The sequence below is a fragment of the Cuculus canorus genome, chromosome 12, assembly GCF_017976375.1.
Source record: "Cuculus canorus isolate bCucCan1 chromosome 12, bCucCan1.pri, whole genome shotgun sequence".
Lineage (NCBI taxonomy): Eukaryota > Metazoa > Chordata > Aves > Cuculiformes > Cuculidae > Cuculus > Cuculus canorus.
In genome coordinates, this window is record NC_071412.1 from 16942086 (window position 1) to 16961382 (window position 19297).

The 19297-nt window shown below is 45.5% G+C and overlaps 1 protein-coding gene across 2 annotated transcripts in view; it reads right to left on the reverse strand.

Moving 5' to 3' along the window:
• Positions 1–19297, reverse strand: part of NPTN (neuroplastin) — a 56123-nt gene that overhangs the window by 6177 nt on the left and 30649 nt on the right. For both annotated transcript variants that reach the window (XM_054077333.1, XM_054077332.1), the window contains exons 4-6: positions 15955–16049; positions 6908–7041; positions 5392–5665 (exon numbers count right to left, since the gene is read on the reverse strand). In XM_054077333.1, coding sequence (XP_053933308.1) covers positions 5392–5665; positions 6908–7041; positions 15955–16049 — 503 coding nt within the window. The remainder of the gene's footprint in view (positions 1–5391; positions 5666–6907; positions 7042–15954; positions 16050–19297) is intronic.

Genomic DNA, 19297 nt, shown 5'->3' on the forward strand with positions numbered 1-19297 from the left:
GTTTTTACTTTCTACTTACCCCAGAGCACACCCTTTAAAATAGTCTTGGCTAATTTTAGGCCATTTGATCCAATAACAACAGAAAACCACTTTCTTTAGGATCATTGATATACTACATTCAGGTCACAATGGCCGATTGCTAAGTCTATCAAAAATAAGCAGCTTAAGCTATACCACAGGGGAATAAAAAGCCATTTGCTTCCTTTTACTGTCAGGGGAAGTGCAAGCAGCTTGCATTCTGAGCAAAACGCATCAGCAGTCCCCTTTCCCATCGGACATGCAATGATGCACCAGCGTCTCTGGCCTCGACATGCCACGTACATGCAGCTTTCATCACCAGAAGCCATGGGGAGCTGCACATTATTCACCCACTCCTGATTTTACACATCCTGGCCACTCTCTGGGGAAGGTATGTGATCTGTATATTGCTTCACCATAGGTAAAGCAAGTCAAAACTCTCATTTTGAAAAGATGCAGGAATTCAAGCACAATCTGTCCTCCCTTCCTCCTTCCGGCACATAATTTGGGTGCAAGGGAGCTCGCAATTGCGGGCAGGTCACTGGAGGGACTCACTGCAGCCACCTCTCCTCGCAGGAGGACGAGAATGCCCCTAAATCCACAGGCATGACAGCAAGAACCTGCACTGGGCATCTGCTAATCCCATCCTTGCACCATTTCTGGTGGAAATACAGAGTCCTTTTTTCTGCTATGCAGCAGCAGAAGAAAAAGTAAACTGAATTATGTGAAGGAGGAAACATCAGCAAAGGAGCTACCGAGCAGCCCTGTTCCATGGCACGAAAAGCAACTCAACTAAACGTGAAAAGCAAGGTCCATGCAAAAAAACTGCAGTCAGGAAATGCCAAAGTTAAAGGAGTGTCCTCGCCCTTCCAGCAGAGCAGCGCCTCTAGCCAGAGGTAACACCGTTCCTAAGGGCAGCAAACACATTGGGAAAGTGTCTGGTAACACAGAGCCTTTTGTCCCCCACAGGCTCTGGAACCCGAGCGGCCTCGCTCTCCAGCGAAATGGGAAATGGAGAGCAACCGGGTTATCTGTCACCCTACCTATCTGCCAAGAGATGAGGTAGCTGGCACACAAACCAGGTCATTTTTAGCCTGTGGAACATGGAGATGAGAGAAGGGGAATTAATTCAATTGGCTTTATTTTGGCTGGCCAGTTAGAGTTCCTAAGCACTCTGGAAAGCATCCCAGACACCATCCAGGACAGGGATAACGTTTCTCTCCAAAACAGTCACATCCCCTGCTAATAACTGGGTGCTTCTGTTCAGCATCGCTTATCAAAAGTCTTTCTGGGCACTTCTTTGTTTAGACTCGCCAAGAAGGTGCAGCCCTCAAGCCTTGCTTATTTTCTTTTGGCTGTAAGGCTTTTCCATGAAGTTCTCACAAAAACCTGTTTGTGTGCGTACAAAGGCACTGCACATAAAACCAGTGCAATGATCCATCTGAGGAACATCATGTTCACCTAAAACCAGCTCTTCATCAGTCAGGATGGACTGGGGGGGCGGGGCTCAGGATATGCCACCTCATTACCTTAAGTTACACAGAGCTGGGCAATTCCTTGGAGATGCAGAAGTATTAAGTAGTTCAATACACTCCTCCAAAAGCAAGCTGAGCAGTTCCTGGGAGGCAGCACCTCCGTGAAGGTGGGCTGGTACAGCTGAGAAAGGGAACTGGCCCAGGCTGCCCAGGGAAGTGCCGGCTGCCCCATCCCTGGAGGTGTTCAAGGCCAGGTTGGATGGGGCTTTGAGCAACCTGATCCAGTGGAAGGAGTCCTTGCCCATGGCAGGAGGCTGGAACTGGTTGGGCTTTAAGGTCCCTTCAAACACAGACCATTCTGTGATTCCATGATTCCAGTGGAGCCTGGAGCCATTGTGCTCCACACTTCACCTTGGGCTGGTTTCCTCTGAGGGGCTGGACACCCTCGAGGAGCTGCCACTAACTTGTGAAGGCTTCACTGAGCTGGACCTGGGAACAGCACTGCCTGGGTGCTGCACGAGGCAAGAGCTCGGCGTGGGTACCAGTGTCACCCAGCAAGACCTGGGACAAACGCAGCTCATGCAGTTCATCCTACACTGTCACCAGTCAGACTCTGCCCGCTTGGGCTGCAAGTGCACTTCTAGACTGAGGATTTAACAGTTCCTTCAGCTCCAGCAGTGCTTTGGCTTTTCTGCATGCAGGGGGGGAGTTGCCACTTTTAGCATCACTGTCATTCTCCAAAACTTTCTAAAAAGTCTTTAGTGTTCTGAATAAGCCATCGCTGCACAAGGTCTAAGCAGAAACTCTCGCTTCCAAGAGCCTCCTGGCAGGACAGACATTAGCCAGTACCTCCAGGGAGTCTCAAGGGGAAAGCAAGCCTGACAACATGGGAGACGCCTCCATCCTCTCCCTGTGGTGGGATCTATGGCCACCCCGAAGCACTGCAGAGGGGCCAGAGTACCGGTGCAAGGCTTGCACCCCAACACTTGGGCTGTTTAGTGGGAGAAGACCCCTCCTCTGCAGCAGGAGGATGCACCAAGCTCGATGAAAGCAAAGGAAATCGAGGGACTAAGGAGAGTCCAGAGTTATTCCGCAAGGGAAGACTGGGAGAGGGGTGATGGTGGGCAATACAAAGTAATCTGTATCTGAGGGAATGTTTAGAGTGTTCCAAGGACAAAATTCCCAGCAAGAAGGGCCACCAGTGAGGTTCCTCTGGTGATGAGACTGCTCTTTTCTCCTGTTAGCAGGGAGGCACTAACAGCTCAACTGCCGTTAGCCACACCCTCATGTGAAGGTCTGTCACAAGGAGAACCCTTGTCCTTAAAGCACAACACAAGAAAACAAAGACTAAAAGCCGCCAAAATTTGAGAAAACAGCTGATATTTGAGAGAGATCCCAGCTGCTGTCAACATTTATATGATGTAACATGGTGTTCAGACCAATACTCGCCTGGGTCGCTCACTGATGTTATCCGCTACAGCTTGCTGCAGCGTGCAGAGGCCGATGTGGGGTTTTGGAAGCAGAGTTTAAATTTCAAATGATAATCACGCCATTGCGTTAAAACATTAACTTTGGCATTTCATAACAATTTATTTAACATAATAAAACTAAGAATAACCTATATAAAACATCCAAGTGTGGGAATCAGCAGACTATCAACAATTTCTGACATCTGCATTTGTGAAATGCCCCTCTTGTAGGGTGTTTCCCATCACAGAAAGCTTCAAAGCCCGTTACAGAACGTGCAGGAATATCCCAGAGAATGTGGGACTCAAGCTGGCCATCACCTGAGACGATGTTTCGCTGACTGCGTCCCTTCATCCAGGCAAACCCAATACACAGATAGTGACTGTGATATGGATTTTGTCCTTCAAGAAAGTGCACAGAGAGAACACCTGTCCACCACAGAGGTGCATCACTCTCCAGGACTCAAGCTCAGCTGCCTTTAAAGTAACAGCAGACCAAGCAAGTGAACTTCGTAACCTCGGTTACTTAGCTCATTATCTTGGACACTTCCCTCACGGATGATGAGCCCAGATTGCTCTGGCACCCAAGAGTGGCCAGACCAGCCAGGAAAACTTCAGCCCCTCACTTCCACTGTGTGCCTAATTGTGCAAACGTAGTCACTGCACTGCAATCTGATCATGTCAAAGACAATTCCTGTTGGGTTAAGCTCATCTGAGGCTCCCTGCAATGCATAGTTTCATATCAAATGACAATCGCCAATACCTCATTTCTGTCCCTGTTGCACTTCACCAAATGCAAGTCTGAAGCACAAGGAACTACAGCCACCAGAGATGAGCTTCTCCCTGGCGAACCCAACACCAAGGTTAGGTCAATCTGGCATAGCAATATGGGACAAGAGAACACTAAAAACTGGTCTTTCAAATACACACGAAGTTTTCCGGACTGGTCGAGAGCCACTTTGAGGACAAATCCCTGCAGTATAAACCCCTTGGCGATTGTGAAGCTGTTAGTTATGCAGAGGAACATGCACTACACAGTTTAGATGCGCTGGATACACACCCCACTCTCAATGCATGCTGTATAAGCAGTTAGTAAATGCTATTCAAGTAGTGAAAGTCAAAGCCAGTTTCCTCTAGGTGTGCGCTATTTGAGACAGTTTTGATCTCCTACAGAAGTGATCCAAGCCTCAGCCATTCTCAAAGGATGAACATTTATCATCTTATTCTTTTTCATTCTCTGAAACACAGCTCAGGAACCGTGAAGCTGGCTTTGCTCAGACTTCACAAGCAGATCGCTGTTTCCGCATCTACATTTTCATCCCAAAAGGCAAACATCAAGCTGTGTGGTATCGATCCCTTGTGCAGCTCAACAACTCGTTGCTGCTGCAGAGGCTACAACACAGCTGCCTTTGGAAGTTAATCTACCATGCCAAAAGGCTCATCCAGCCAAGGAAGACACTAAGATTCAGTGCTCCCTGTGCTGATGCAGCATCTCGCCCTCCACGCACTCTAAAGCGCCTGCTCCATCCCTTGGACTGGTCACGTTCCTACAGCACGATGGCATAGCAGCCTCTTCTCAAAAAGATTCCTTGGATAGGTTTTCTTGATAAACTGTAGTAAGCAGTCAGGAGTCACATTAAAGCCTGTTTCTTGATGTGGTTCTTCCCAATACTCACTTTAGCCTCAAACTGCCCTTTCCCCTTCTTTGGAAGGAGAAGCTTGAAGATGCAGCAGTTACTACTTTTTGTGTATACCAAACAATTTAACAAATTAGTGCTACCATCAAACCTGACAATAAACACCTAATCTTTAGAAAATAACAGTCAGTGGCTATCAGGATTAGAGTGTTTGCACAGTATTGCTAAATACAAACCCAGTTACACACCAAATTAAAAGCACTACCCCTACTCTTTTAACACTGAAAACATGTTCTATTTTTGAAGCGCCTGTGTGGTCCCAATCTCTTTAAGTGTAACGTGTCCTTACAAACCCTGGCCAGTGTCCAATCCGGGTGCCACACAGAAGAGGGAGTGCCATCATGGATGAGAGTGTTTCTGGCTCTCCCCTGTGCTGCCTTACGCTCCTTAGGACTAACATGCAGGATTTCTCAGGGCTACTACAGAAGAAAAGAGACGGAAGCACAAGACCCACCTTGTGCGACAAGAGCTTTAAAGGTATTGAAATAACTGCCCTCCCACCCCATAGTCTGAGATCCTGGGGAAATCCAGCACTAGGACTTTGCACAGCACTGGGACACTCTGCGCTTGGTGGTCTTAACCCCTGGAGAGTGAGCAGACGAGAAATGAAAGAGCTCAGAGCCGAGCAAGCTGCGCTGCTGATCCTTCCTGCCACAAAGCCCCGCTCTGTCCTGCTTCCACAAGTTCGCTTTGCCTTCTGTTTCCCTCTTCACAAGCGGCTTTGAGCACACTTACCGTCTGGGACTTCATCCGGCCGCTTCCTTTTCTCATAAATAACTATGATGACAACGAGGATAACGATTTCTGCCAAAATCCCCAAAAAGGGCCAGAGGGGAGCCAGGTGGCTGCGGACACGGAGGATGGTTGTGACTGAGACAGAGCCGACCTGGTTGGTTGCATTGCACTGGTACTCTCCAGGATCCTCATTTATCTGTAGGTTTGTGATGCTGAGCTCGGTGTAGTTGTCTTTATTTAAAATAAAGAATCTGCCGGAGGAGTTGTTGATGTCCTGAGAAGAGCAGAAAGGTGAAAGAAAAGAAGACGAAGAGCTTTAGTAAGTGCTGGTGCCTTTTCATGTCTGTGTCATGGAAACTATAAAAGATGTGAGGGATTCTTGTGAAGAGGCTGGTTCCTTAGGACAACAGACAAGCCCACCACCAGGAGAAAGGACACATTCCCTAGCAGGGGACAAAACGATGTCAATGTAGAGGGGAGAGAAAGAAACAACAGTACCAGTTAAGATTATTCCACACTGTGTTAGACAGCACTCTCAACTATTTAAGGTATGATGGCCCTAATAAACTCTGCCTTTGCTGGATTTGAAAGAAACACGCACTGCTCACAGATCGGTGGTCCAGGCAGCCTAAGCCACTGACTTCAGGAATATTTAAAGAAGCTGGAATTTGAGCCACCACTTCTTCCTACGTTTGATAAAGAGACTTCCAGAGTTGCTTACGTTTAAAGAATTAAAAAGTGATAAAACTTTTGACAAAGTGTGGACGTTCTTTAAAGTTAATACCGGATGAACACATCAAATAACTTCACCAGAAAGGCAGTGAGGGGGAATCCACACAGGGCTCTGATGACTTGCGGCACTTGGAAAGTCACTCGTACAGCACTGCCTCTCAAAAACTTAAGCTCAGACATGACAATAAACAATAACCCCATACTATTAAGTTGCTTAATGATTTTTCCTTATCTATCAATCAAATCGCTCCCTCTCTGGCAGATCATATAGCAACGTAACATCAAGTGGGCTGAGGATTTAGCAACCTCCAGCTTCTCTTCTGCTGTAATTGCTGGTCAAGTTGTTTGGCCCACCAGGTCAGTTGCCTCATGGGAAAAGTATGATCGTTAAATCATAACCGGTACCACTGCTCATATTCAGTCTTGTGAACTCAACCAGTAAATCCTGAGAATAGCTTGAGAACTATATAACCAAATGCATTTTTAAATCACATTTCATAAGTCACATTTTGTAACCTCTAGCAGATACCACAAACATCCTATCTTTCTCGAGTTCATACTTTGCCCAACAGCAACGCAAAAAGCAGCTCTGTACACACAGCAACAATATAAATACCTATTTTATACTCACTGAAAAATGTCAGGTTCACTCCGACTTCTGAGGAGCTGCATTTTGAGAAGTTGTAAGGCACCCTAAGTAATATAACCCTAAACCCATGTGCCCATTTCCTCCCTTACTGGGGTTCTGGCAGGTTCACACACATCCCGTACTCGGTTTCCTTACCTCAAATACTCCGTTGACCTTCTTGCGCCACACCCACTCAGGATGCGGGAAGCCCACAGACTTGCAGTACATGAGTGCCTCCTGCCCCTCATTTTTATTTTCACTCCGCTTGTGGCCAGTGATGTCAGGAATAGCTATGGAACAAACCAGAAACCTCTGTGTTTACAGGCAGCTCCTTGCAGAAGGAGTTATTGCAAGCTCTGAATTTCAACAGAGAATAAGTGAGAGGCTCCCTGGAAGCTGTTGCCTTTCCTGCGCTGAGCCTATCTTTGAGCAGGAAAACTGCGATTCCCATGTCTCTCCCAGCAGCATCTCAACCGAAGAACTATAAGAATGCCCTTCAGGCTTAGCTTGCAGACAAATGGAGGGGCAAGGGAGAAATTGCATCATCAGACTTGACTTACCTATCACAAACCTGTGAAACTAAGGTGTCCCAGCTGTTCCCTGGAGCGGGAAGCTGGGAAACACCCACGCCTCCCTCCCCACTGCTCACATCCCTGCGGCTCTGCAGTACCTTCAGCTTTGAAACAGCTGTTGGAGATTCTGGTTACAGCTTGCCCCTCGCGTCAGGACTCTGAATCGATACTGTCTTAACATGAATTTCTGACAGCTGAATCAAGGTGTTCTTCCTTGCAGCAAGATCTTAGATTTGGTCCACGAACACACTGTGACTTGTCACACTTTACGCTTGTTATGCCTTACAGCGACACTGCTCCTGGGTTCTTTAACGCAGCAGAAGTCAAAATCTCTCCAGCATAGATCATTTCATTCAGCCGACCCACAAATACATGCATTCTACAGAGTGCTGCAGGAGAAGCTGGGCAACCGCAAGCAAAACACAGCCCTGAATATCCACAGAGGGTCTTCTGAATTCATTTGTCTATAAATAACATCACCGCTCACTGCCACATTTGACACAACAGCCCTCTGCAGCCTAAGACCTCACGAGAGATTACGCTGGATCAATGGACTGCCTGAGCTGAACCTTCGCTTAAGCAGATGGCTTTGGTGCCGTACTGACCACCTTTAAAGCCCATTCGCTTTCTAGCTTGCTAATTATGTCACACGTGGCCTGCTGTGTGATTGCAGGATGCTGATCTGTTAATCCAGTCAAAGTCCAATCTGAGTGCTCCAGGAAAAGACCCCCAGGCACCGGAATTTACTCTAGGATCTACTCCAGGAACGTTCCCTTTACCACTAGCAGATCCTACAGACAGGAACAGAGAGGGAGCACAGGTTTGTGGTAGCTTGACTGCAGCTGCAAGCTGGAAGAATGAAGCAAATTTCACCTTGTCGTCAGTGGCAGTGAACAAAAACCAAGCAAAACACCTTGGGCAGGCAGACAACATCAGCTGAACCTGCTCCTCCCCAAAATTACATCATGACTCTCTGAGAAAACGTTTGGCAAGTTTAAGTACTAAAGGAATTTTCGTCATTCAAAGACAAGGGCTTGTGAAACAGAACACACCCCACGTCTTCCTACAAGGTTCTTTTGGGACAGTAATGCTACTGGTGGATAATGTTGTTAGAGGCAGAATTACAATAAGCTTCTGAACAACAGAACAGTCACGGTTGTAACAACAGTTAAGCTCCAGCATTCCTTAGTGTGTGCGTGTGTATCTGCCTGAAACGGCTCCACCAGGAGAGGCTGATCAGCCCAGGCTTTTCTCAAAACACCTGTGTAAATCTACATGGGATTTCCAACACCCAGGAGCTTCGCAGGAGCTCGGACCATTTGCCATGTAATGAAACATGGCTTGCTGCTTCCAGAATCATCAACTCTTAGTTGCATTCTCTAACAGGCGATTCGCTCCAACTCAACCACAGCCAGAGCTGCCGGCATGCACTGCCGGATGCTGCTGCAGGGGTGCAAAGGCCAGCTTCTCGGCAGAAACGGTGCCCACCAGAAATTAAAACTACCTCCAGGACTGCCAGCAGGACCCCTAAGGAAGTGATGCCATTTCAAAACAGTCTAATATGTTAAAGATCCTCTTTTTTTTTTTTTTTTTAAAGTAAACATCTTTTCAACGAGGAGCTGATAAAAGCTCATTACAGAAGAAAAATGCTATGAATGTATTATCCCATAAGGAAGGGGGTGAAGGAAGTTCTTGATCCAAGTCTGTAAGGATCCACAAAGGCAAGCAATGGATTTGCTAACAACCTTCAATACACATGACTGTACAGCAAAACCGGTGGATCACTCTAGACAAATGCCAACCAGTTGCAAGATGATGCTAAACACACCAGGATATAAATTGTAAGAACAAGGTGCCAGTGGTTTTATTTATCTGCAAAAAACCTGACACCTAAAATGTGTCTTTACACATCAAACACGAAAATACTTTGAGAGACAAAATTATAAACTGAATGAAGACTGCAGATTGTAACAATCCTCTGGCCTTGTGCAAAGAGCAGATGCCACGCACAGAAACTGAAGCGAGCTGGGAGGGAAAGAATGCTCCACACTGCCAAGTCATTGCAGAGTACCTGTGCCTCCAAGGGCAGGAATACTTGGAGGAAATTAAGCTTTCAAGCTGAAGGTCTCAAAGAAGAAAATAAATCAGCTTTAAAGTTGAGTGTGCTGCATTACATCTTCAGGATATTAAGCATCAGTGGGCAGCTGCAATGTCCTTCCAAAGCCCTGCCTGCAGCCTCTAAGAGGAATGTAGCATCTATTCCAACAGATGGCAGTTCAGCAAGAAGTGAATGCTATCTTGTGAAATACAGAAAGGCATCATCTCCTCCTTGCTAGGTGGGGAGAGTTCTCCCTTCAGCAGGAACTAGGTAAGCCCAGTGACTTCCCTGTGATTTTTGCTTACGCGAGGCTGACGCGCAGAGATCACATCCAGCCTAAGGGAAACAAAAAGCCTGCAGCAGTGGAGCCCAAGTGACAGACTTCAAGAGGCAAGGCGATGGTCCCAAACCTGGGACTGAAGGGCTGTCAAAACCGATTGCAAATTACCCCCATTAGGAAAAGAAGCAATAGGATTCATCAGCTTAAAGCTGAAGCCCCACAGTGTCTCCATCTGTCAGCATTTGTTTTTGCCACCTACCAGCAGAGAGGGAGGCATGGCAGAGCCTTGCGGGGAGCAGGGTGCACCAAGTCAGCGCTCTGCAGCCGGCCTACTTTTGCATCGGGTTGCTGCTGACAGATAAAGGAAGAGGAAAAGCTTTTTAGGCCACCTGAACTTCTACTGCAGAGTGACCCAGTGTTCTCCTGCAGCCCACGGATAACTATTTCTTTAAGAAGAGGATATCTTTGCTGGGTTACCCCAGGGAGAACATCAGTGACAAGAATACATCCTGCTCTCGCCTTGCTGGGCACGGTTATGCGGCAGCCGTTTCCAGCTCTCCCAGGACAGACACTATTTCTGTTCACAGTCTGAGGGGAGCTCTATGTGCAATATTAATATTTCAGGGCATCTCATGCCAGCCAGTTTCAAGACATGGCTGAGATATTAATCCAGTACTTAATCTACCGAACTGCGTGGCTAATGGCGTTCTGCTGTATAAACTACAATTAAAACATCGCTGCAACTGACCTCAATCACAGATTTAGCATAGAGCAATGTTTCCCTGTGAAGCGTTTCAAGTCAGGATTGCTCTCACACGGTTCTGCTCCATTGCAGTAACAGATAAGGCATGGAATGAAGCAGGGTTTGTTCAGAAAGGATTTAGATCTCCCTTCAGCTTTTAAGCAGCAGACTCCACATCTCTGTTCAGATGCAGCTGGCTGTAGAGATGTGGGCACATCGCGCTCAGTCAGCTCCGACATCCACCAAACAAGGATAATGCCAAAAAAGCAAGCAGCATTTTTATTCTCACATTGTGAAACAGGAAAACAAAATACCTACAGTTTGTTTGAAGCAGCCAATGAAGGGCAAACAGAGGCAGGGTTAATTTACATTAATTGCTACTACAAAATAATTTAAGTACAGGTTTAAGCATTCTTGTCACAAGCGTGAACTTGTGAAAAGCATCATTCTAGTGATGGTTTTTAACTGAATCACAATAGAAAGGGGGTTTGTGCCGGTGTAAACATGGGGCCTTTACACCTCAAGTCCCCAAAGGGCACAAAATAGACTGTGCAACCAGTGCGTCTGAATGGACTGCTCCAAACACAGCCCAGAAAATAGGTTTTTATTCTCGTTATAGGGCATGCAATGTTATTTCTTAAAATACAGGAGGTATTCAGCCCCTAATTTCCAGGTATTTTCAAGATACTTTACCTGAATTACTAAAAGGAAAGGAGATCTAATATGCAGAACACCTCCAAACCATGTCCCAGTTAACAAAACCCCTTCAGGTTTTCCCATTAAAAGACAAAACGCTTTAAGGGCAAAAGTGCCTAAAAATATTCTTGCATGTAAAAACTATTCCATGCCTATGGGTGACCTAGTAAAAGCGCTCTGAAAGATTTGTTTTTCTGCATTATAATTCTAATCTGTGTCTACCTTCATACCTGGGCAGGGAGCTGGAACACCAAAGGTATCGCAAGAAGCGAGAACGTGACCTCCCATCTTCTGAGTAACGCTTCGGATCACTCCAAGCTGCAGTTGTGCTACGAAAGCGTCTGATTTCTTAACACATTCGTTGTGAAACACAGTAGAGGTTTTGTTAAACAGACTGTAGTCAAGGAACCAAGATCTCCCAAAGCTGCTGCAATAACCACTTGTTTTCCACCACGCTGCTCGGACTGAAGCCAGAGGGAAAGGGGAAGAGTAACATTCTGGGTGCAGGTACGGGGTGTGAACCAAGAGCCTCTGGCTGAGCTGGAGTTTGAGGGTAGGGAAGCATTTTTCAATAGTGTTTTTAGGTCTCAGAAGCAGGGAACGGGACAGGTCTGAGCACTTGTTATTGGGGAATCAACAGCAACTGTTGTGGAGGATAGGAGAGGAAGGTGAAAATGAGCGATGGATGAGGAGGGAAGTCAGGGGAATGCCCTCGATGAGATAATGGCAGAAGGGCCTTACAGGAAGAGGCACAAAAAAGCTCTGCCTCTCCAGGCACGTGGAAAGAAGAGAGCCTTTGGTGGGAAGGCAGGGCAGGGAGAACAGATGCCCTCCGTCAGTCATGCTACGTGCCTCAATGTGTTTCTTGACATGTGTCCTGCTTCCGGGCAGCCAGAGGAAACCATCAGTGCATTCTTCCCCATCTGTTTCTCAGCTGCTGCTCAGCTCCAGTCCACGGCCCGTGGAGCATCAGAAGACGGAAAGACAAACTCATTTCCTCCCCTTCCTCCCAAGGTCTTGATAAGAGCAGAAAGATTACAGAAGCTGAAGTCTTCAGAGCTACTATCTGGTTTTTTTCCTTAAAATCTTCAAGTTTTCAGAGCTCTGGCACCCACCACCACCAGCAAAAGCACTGCAGGTACTTCCACTGGATGGCAATACCGTAATGACAAAAAAGCCTCCTTCCAGGCAGGGAGCAGAGAGCGCACTGCATCTCAGCTGTGCTTGGCACGACCACCGCTGACAATGACCACATCAGACACCACCAGCTGCTCACCTGCAACAACTTCACTGCCAAAGCAAGGGGTGAAGATCCCTGTTCCAAGGCAGAATCCCAGAACCAGCATTTACACGGCAGCCTGTTGTTCCAGGCTTAGAGCTGCACTCACTTAGCAGGTCTGAGATAACTTGAGCAAGAGTATTCAAGGTCTCCACCAGACTCTTCATCCGAATACTGACAGTGCAAGGGAAGCTCAACTTTGGCCATTCCTGGGAACTCCGAGACTGACATTAAAACCTGGTATTTCCAGCTGCTGCTACACTAGTGCTGCCCTAGCAATTTCTTTATCCAAGAAAATCTGCTTTAAATGTGCAAGCACACCCAGCAGTTCGGACAGTGATGCTCCTGTTTCTGCCTTTTCATCTCCTTACACGGCACATGGAGGGAATCGGGAAGAAAAGAGGCAGCATTACATAAAAGGCAAGTGGCACTGGTGTACCCTGGATTACATCTGCTGCCAGGCATTTGTTAAATTTGTTCACAAGTTGTCAGAAAGTCACTATTTTGGTCCACGAGCGCTTTCGTATTCAGAACCATGTTTTCTGTGTGCATCAGCAGTTAAAAAATGCAATATAATTACAGTTAGCAATTAAATTTATGTACAATTGCTTATCCACCACCACCATGAGAGGCCATGCATGCAGGTAAGCATTAAATAACAACATCTGCGTGGTCAAAGAAGGTTCATGCATCACTGAGGCATGACAGACACCTGGGTTAACAACTAGGTAATGTTTCTGCGCATGAAGTAGAATCAAAAAGCCATTTGCCTTGAGAACTAGAACAGCTCTTGCAGAACACAGAATATTTACACTAAACTGCAGGAATCTGAGAATGCCTTTGTTTGCAAAGTGAAAAAAGCCTATGTATTCTTTGCAACTAGCATGGGTATTATTCAGAGACATTTACATCCAAGAAAATCTGTGCGATAACACACAAAGATACCTGTGTGGCTCTTCCAGGAGTAGTAACTTAAATGAGCACTCTCTGATCAGAACGAATTTATGTGCAGCACTAGGATTGCAATGAGACTGCAAAGTTCTCTTTAACTCGTGCTTTCAATGCAGTCCCCATTTATTAACACACAGGTTTCCAAGGAACAGGAGTTAGGAGCACATCTTTTTCAGGTCAGAAGTGTACAAATATTCCGATCTCCAGCTTTCTTAGCAGACGACTTGCCAGAGTACTCCCACTACAGAGAGCCCTGGTACTTCTCTCTGCCCAGGAGGAATTTGAGGCCCATCACTCACTCCTCTGATTCCATACAAGGCAGCAGGAAAACAGGGCTATCAAGTGCTGGAATTGTGATTGCTGAGCAAGCTACAGCTGCAACACCTTCCCAGAGTGGTACCAGAGTCATTAACTTTCAGCTGATGACAACTCATTTGTATTTATATATAAATTGCTGTGAAAAGTTGTTAGTAGGATTAATTATCATTCTCCCTCTGCTTCTCGTGCCAGTACTGCAATCAGATATATTGGCTTTTCTTTCTACAATGTTAAATCCTACATCCCTGCAAACCTCTATGCCAAGTTCTCCTGGCGGCCCCACCTGGCATTGGACAGCAGAGAAGCCCTGAGCCAAACGTTGCTAAAAGGTCTTTTGAGAGATTTATATAAAGCTGAAAAAAGGTCTTAATCTATTACCAGAGTTAAATTCCCTATCTCTGGAAGTGGTCTGTCACCCACAGCAGCCCAGAGAAAGCAGAAAGGACTTAAGATAATATTAGAAGATTTAGCAATTAGAGTGTAAGAGCAGAGTGCAAAATAATCCCTACAACAGAAGACCCTCCCTGCACCCACATGGACTGAACATCGAGGGACGAGCTCATCAGAGGTACAACCAAGGCTGAACTCAACAGGCTGCCAGCAAAGCATTGTTTACTTTTAGAGGTGCAGTCATCAGCTTTTAATCAGTAAAAGCCCATTCTTACGTGTTCACACACCACACATCCCTTAGCTGGGCCAACAGCAAGGGGGGGGCGGGCATTAACACGAGCATGTATTTTCGATTTCCTTTTTCCCTGCGCCAGAGGTGGTTGAACACTGGGAATATTTTGATGGGTTGCTTTATGCAAGATCACTGAAAAAATACTTTTCAGATCAATGCAGGAAATCAGCAAGCCTTTCTTGGGACAGTATCAGTCAGAATCCTTATTTATACAGCAATATTTCTCTTCCTCAGGAAACCGTTTTTACAGTTCAAAAGACACTGTTCTCTGGAGAGGAAAGATGGCATTCGGAATAACACCGTGCATTTGTCATCTCAGAAAGGCTGCTGCATTACTCCCACTTCCTTGCTTTGCATTCAAGAACCTGATCATGCAGTGAGGCACCAGAAATCCCCAGCAAAGAAGTCAGCGCTCAGCTTTTGCTGCAGATCCACGGCAGCTAATTTAAAGAGCAGCGATCACAATACAGATCAGGAGAGGCTGCGTCACTGGTGCAGGGATGGTAAGAAATAGTGCGAAGCAGCCTCCTTCCCATTTGCTATTTTCAAATGGCAGCAGAGGAAGCTCTATGTTTAAGTTGGGGGTGTAAGAAGATGGTAAGAAATGCTAGCTTAGATTTCAAACAGGCTTGCAGTGCACCTTCATAAAGCAAGTGTTGGGATAGTCCCACATAGGCTGGTTGCAAGATTTTTAACACATTTTTGCATGCATTCATCTGCCTTGGACTGAAAAAGCTGCCACAATGCATCAACTCCATCATACTGCAGCACACAAGGGGCAAATCACAGCTGCTGCAGAGCAGCGGGCTGGGAATTTCCAGTTATTCATGAACAAACTGTACTGTGGCAGCAGTTTAACCCTATATAAACACCATCACCTCTGCATTACCTCTGTGTTTTACGTGTAACAGAAACACCGTTCCTTCGTTCAAAAACTGCAGTAAAATGCAGTGCAAACCCTTATATTTTGCAGTTTCTATCCATGATTTTAGGGTCCAAAGATGGCAAAAGACTACTAACACACACAAGACAAAAAAAGGTACACGAGAGTAAAACCGCCCTATCTTGAACAGAGCATCTGTCCGAACCAGAAGCCACGCAACTGAAATGTTCTCTGCAAACAAAAAACTGGTCCCAAGCTGCTACAGGTAAGATGCTGACCATTACCTTTTCCCTATTCAGAACAGACAAATTCCAAATACATTGAACACATTTTGATGGCCCCATTTACTGTGAAATATTGAGGAAATGGCTATCTTTGGATGAGCATAAACACATTCTGCAGTAATTGCTATCCTGCCAGACAGCCAGATTTTCCAGAGGAACACAGCATGTACATTAGAGTGTTTTAGCATCCCTATGTGGACCACAAATGCAACAGTCATATTCCCATATCCATGAGATCTTTCACCTATGATTGCATGCAAGACTTTCCCTTGAAATTATAACCAAGGCTTGGACACAGGCTCTATATCACAAGGAAAGGTGTCTTGTTAGCTCTCTTGTAGGGACACCAGGTGAGGTGGCAGAGGCAGTGACAACACCTTCACAGGGAGAGGAAACAAAATGAAACAAAAAGGAGTACCTCTCACTTCTATAGTGGCGTTGGCTACAGGAGAGTTTGAAAACACAAACACGCACAAGTATTCCCCTGATTCTTCTGCTCTGGGCTTCAAAATCCTGCAGACAGGGAGAGAACACACGACCTGTGTTAAGTAGAGTATTAGCAACAAAAACGAGCAGGCTAGGAATTTACTGCCCCTCCCCACCCCCCGCTTTGATTTGTAACTGAATTTCACAGCTATTTCTTGTTATTTCAAGGTATGCCGTACAGAGGTACCTGCTTTATACAAAGGATGTTGTTCGTCTACAGAAAGGGTGAGCTCTAGACTGGAAAGTCAGTACCAATTCAGCTGGAGAAGTTGCACTTAGTTGACAAGCAAAGGAGCCTGACACCTGGTAATTATGCACTACGCTCAGTTTGATGCACAGCATCCTCAAGTCACCAGCCCCCAGGGCGGATATCGCCTCCCACTGAGGGAGCAACAGGATTCACAGGCACTATCCGCACTGATAAAATCACATGTGGCCAGTGGGAAAGCTGCAGCTTACAAACACAATCGAGGCTGCCACTGTCATCTCAAAGCTGCTCTTTGTTTGTAACAGCCACAGGACTGGGCAGTTAATGGTTTTCTAATTCAGGCTGGATATGGAAAAACTGTTAAAGCTGGTTAACTCCTGAAGGAAGACACCACCCAGGAATCCAATGCCACTTAAAGACAGGGAAGACCAATACAGTAACAACTAGCAGAACAAAACAAAAGCAAGCCAACCAAGGCGAACATCAGAGCAGCAACAAATGCAAAAATTGAAACGAAAAAATCAAGCTAATTTACCCTCGAGGTGGTGTACCAGCTTTTGCTGTCCTTTAAAAAGCTTTTGGGTACACATGACTTAAAAGCTCTAGGCATATGTTCTTCAGCTATTTACCTATCGAGGACATCTCAGAATAGAGCAGCACGCTACCATGGGACACACAATTTACAGCTCCCCCAGTCCAGAGTACGGCAGAGTTCTCACCCGTCCCTTTACTGAAAGGCCTCTTGGCTTTCTTTTTTTATTATTAACTTCCACAAAAAGACATTAAATAAACAGCAGGAAGATGAACAGAAAACTTGCAGAAGAGCACTGTAATAAATAATGTAATTACACATGGAAACTGCTTAGGCACATGGAAAAAACTGTTCAGTTTAACATAATACTTTGACTCAAGTTTTCACAGCACTTACTTTCCAGTCACTGGTGAAAGTCTCCAGTCAGTTGTAAAGTTAATGTGTTTCAGATAAGCAACAACACACCCACTTTTCAGAGTTCAAATCAAAGATTATTCTAATGGCAGAAGGAACGATTCAGTAGCATCAAACACCACAGTGATGACTGTTGTTTGCGCTGCGGGCAGGTGAAGTGTCCGAGGAAGCATGCAGCAACCCGGATGCTGCTGGCAGGGGCCAGTAAATGTTTGCCCCTCACCCAGCTGCGAGGGGAAAACCCACCCAACTGCTTCCATTATTGAGCTGCCCTAAGACTCTGCAATAGTGAGGAAGGGCAGGGAATGCCTGGTGTTTAGGACCGTAATAGTTAAGAAATCATATTTGTGGTTTTACCCACTACATTGAATGCTTAACAAGCAAGAAAAAAGGAAGGTGTTGTATTCTTACAGTTCTACATAAGCTTCCTTTTAAAGTGTGAGACTGGCAGCCTCTACTGCAGTGTTATCAACATAAATCATTAAAGTGAGTACAAACAGCCGCAAAGCATTAAAGACAGATGAGCACCTCAAACAAGTTTGTTTAGCCAACAACTCCCTCCAGTCCCGGAGTTTTAGGAAGAGCTGAGCTTTTTGGAGATGGAGATTTCTCAGCAGATGCAAAAATCCCTTTTTCTTCAATTTATCTCAGTAAACTGCTACCCAACTCAGAATTAATTGACAGGGAATTGGGAAAGCAGTCACCACTTTGCTCCTCTAAGCTATGATCGCAGCCTAGGGACAGGTTACTGGAATCGAAGTGCAGGAGTGCCAGAACCACTTCCGAGCACTGACTGCTTGTACAAGAATATGCTACCAATAATTCTTGCCCATTTTTAATGAAAATAGTGAACTGCAAAGCTATTCTGAGCTTTCTGACTACGGCTGCCTTCCAGCACGAGCAAGCTACGCCAGGTCTGAATGAAGATTTAGGAAAGATGCGTTTGATCTCTAACACAGCGTATGAAGGAGGATTTTTAAGGCAAGTTCTTTAACTTAGAAATTCTGAAGCTTTCTGAATGGTAAACACCACCGAACTTCAATGAACTGGAGCAAAACTCCACATCTTAATGACTTTAACACCAAGAACCTGAAACAATTTTAAGGCAAGTAAGTAGAATGCACAAGACCAATCAACCACAAAAAAGCTGAAGTTAAATAAGCTCTTTAAACTGTAACTATGTTGACACTGCTTGCATGAACGTGGTTATTTCTGGATCTAAAAGAAATAAGTAACCAAATCAAACCAGAAGTTAATGAACAGATCAAATGCAGTGTGACCACAATGCAATGAAGAAGTGCCACAGAAAGCCTGAAACCACAATATACAGCAAAGCAGCTCACAAATAAGCGGAATTTGATGGGCAGCATGCTCTACCAAGCCTTCACTCACTGGGAACCAAGTGTCTTACAGCTGGCCACCTGACTTCTGCCTTCTCCAGGAAGATAAAACAGAAGCAAAGTTTAATTCTTCCTTCACAGAGGAATTTAGAAGGAAAAGTTCTCCTTGGAATGGATTACAGAGAGGTGAGCCTCAAGACTTGGTTTCCTGAATAACAATGTGTGATTTTCAGTGACCACAATACAATTTGTCTTTTGTACCACTCAAGCTGTGCTTTTGGATAAGCCCACTCATCAAGTTAACTGCTAGGTAAGAAAGCAGAGCCTTTAAAACTCAGCCCTAGTGTTAAACAGCACACTGAGAAAATACCAGGATGCAGTTATTGATCTAAATGGGACTACCTTTTTAACTACAGAACCGAACAGATAATACAAAGTGAGCTAAATTGGAAAACAGAAGGAAAAATCTGAACACATCTTTATCAGAATCAAGCACAACTTCCACAATAATCCTGTGGGTGAAAGGCTGCTTTGCTAAGGCAATAAAACCCTGGAATATTTCTCAGTTCTGTTCCAGGAGGCAACACAAGTGTTATAAAGAGCCCACAGTCCTCTGCTGGATGGTGAGAAAAGGCAGTTGTGTGTGTAGACATATTTCCTTTCTGTAGTGTACCGAGAAGGAAGAGTACACCCAACGCTCTGTAATACAGAGGGCCTCGACCAGACATAAGCATTTCTTTCTGGTGTAACAGCTGAGTAGTGGGTCAGAAGTGGTCTAATG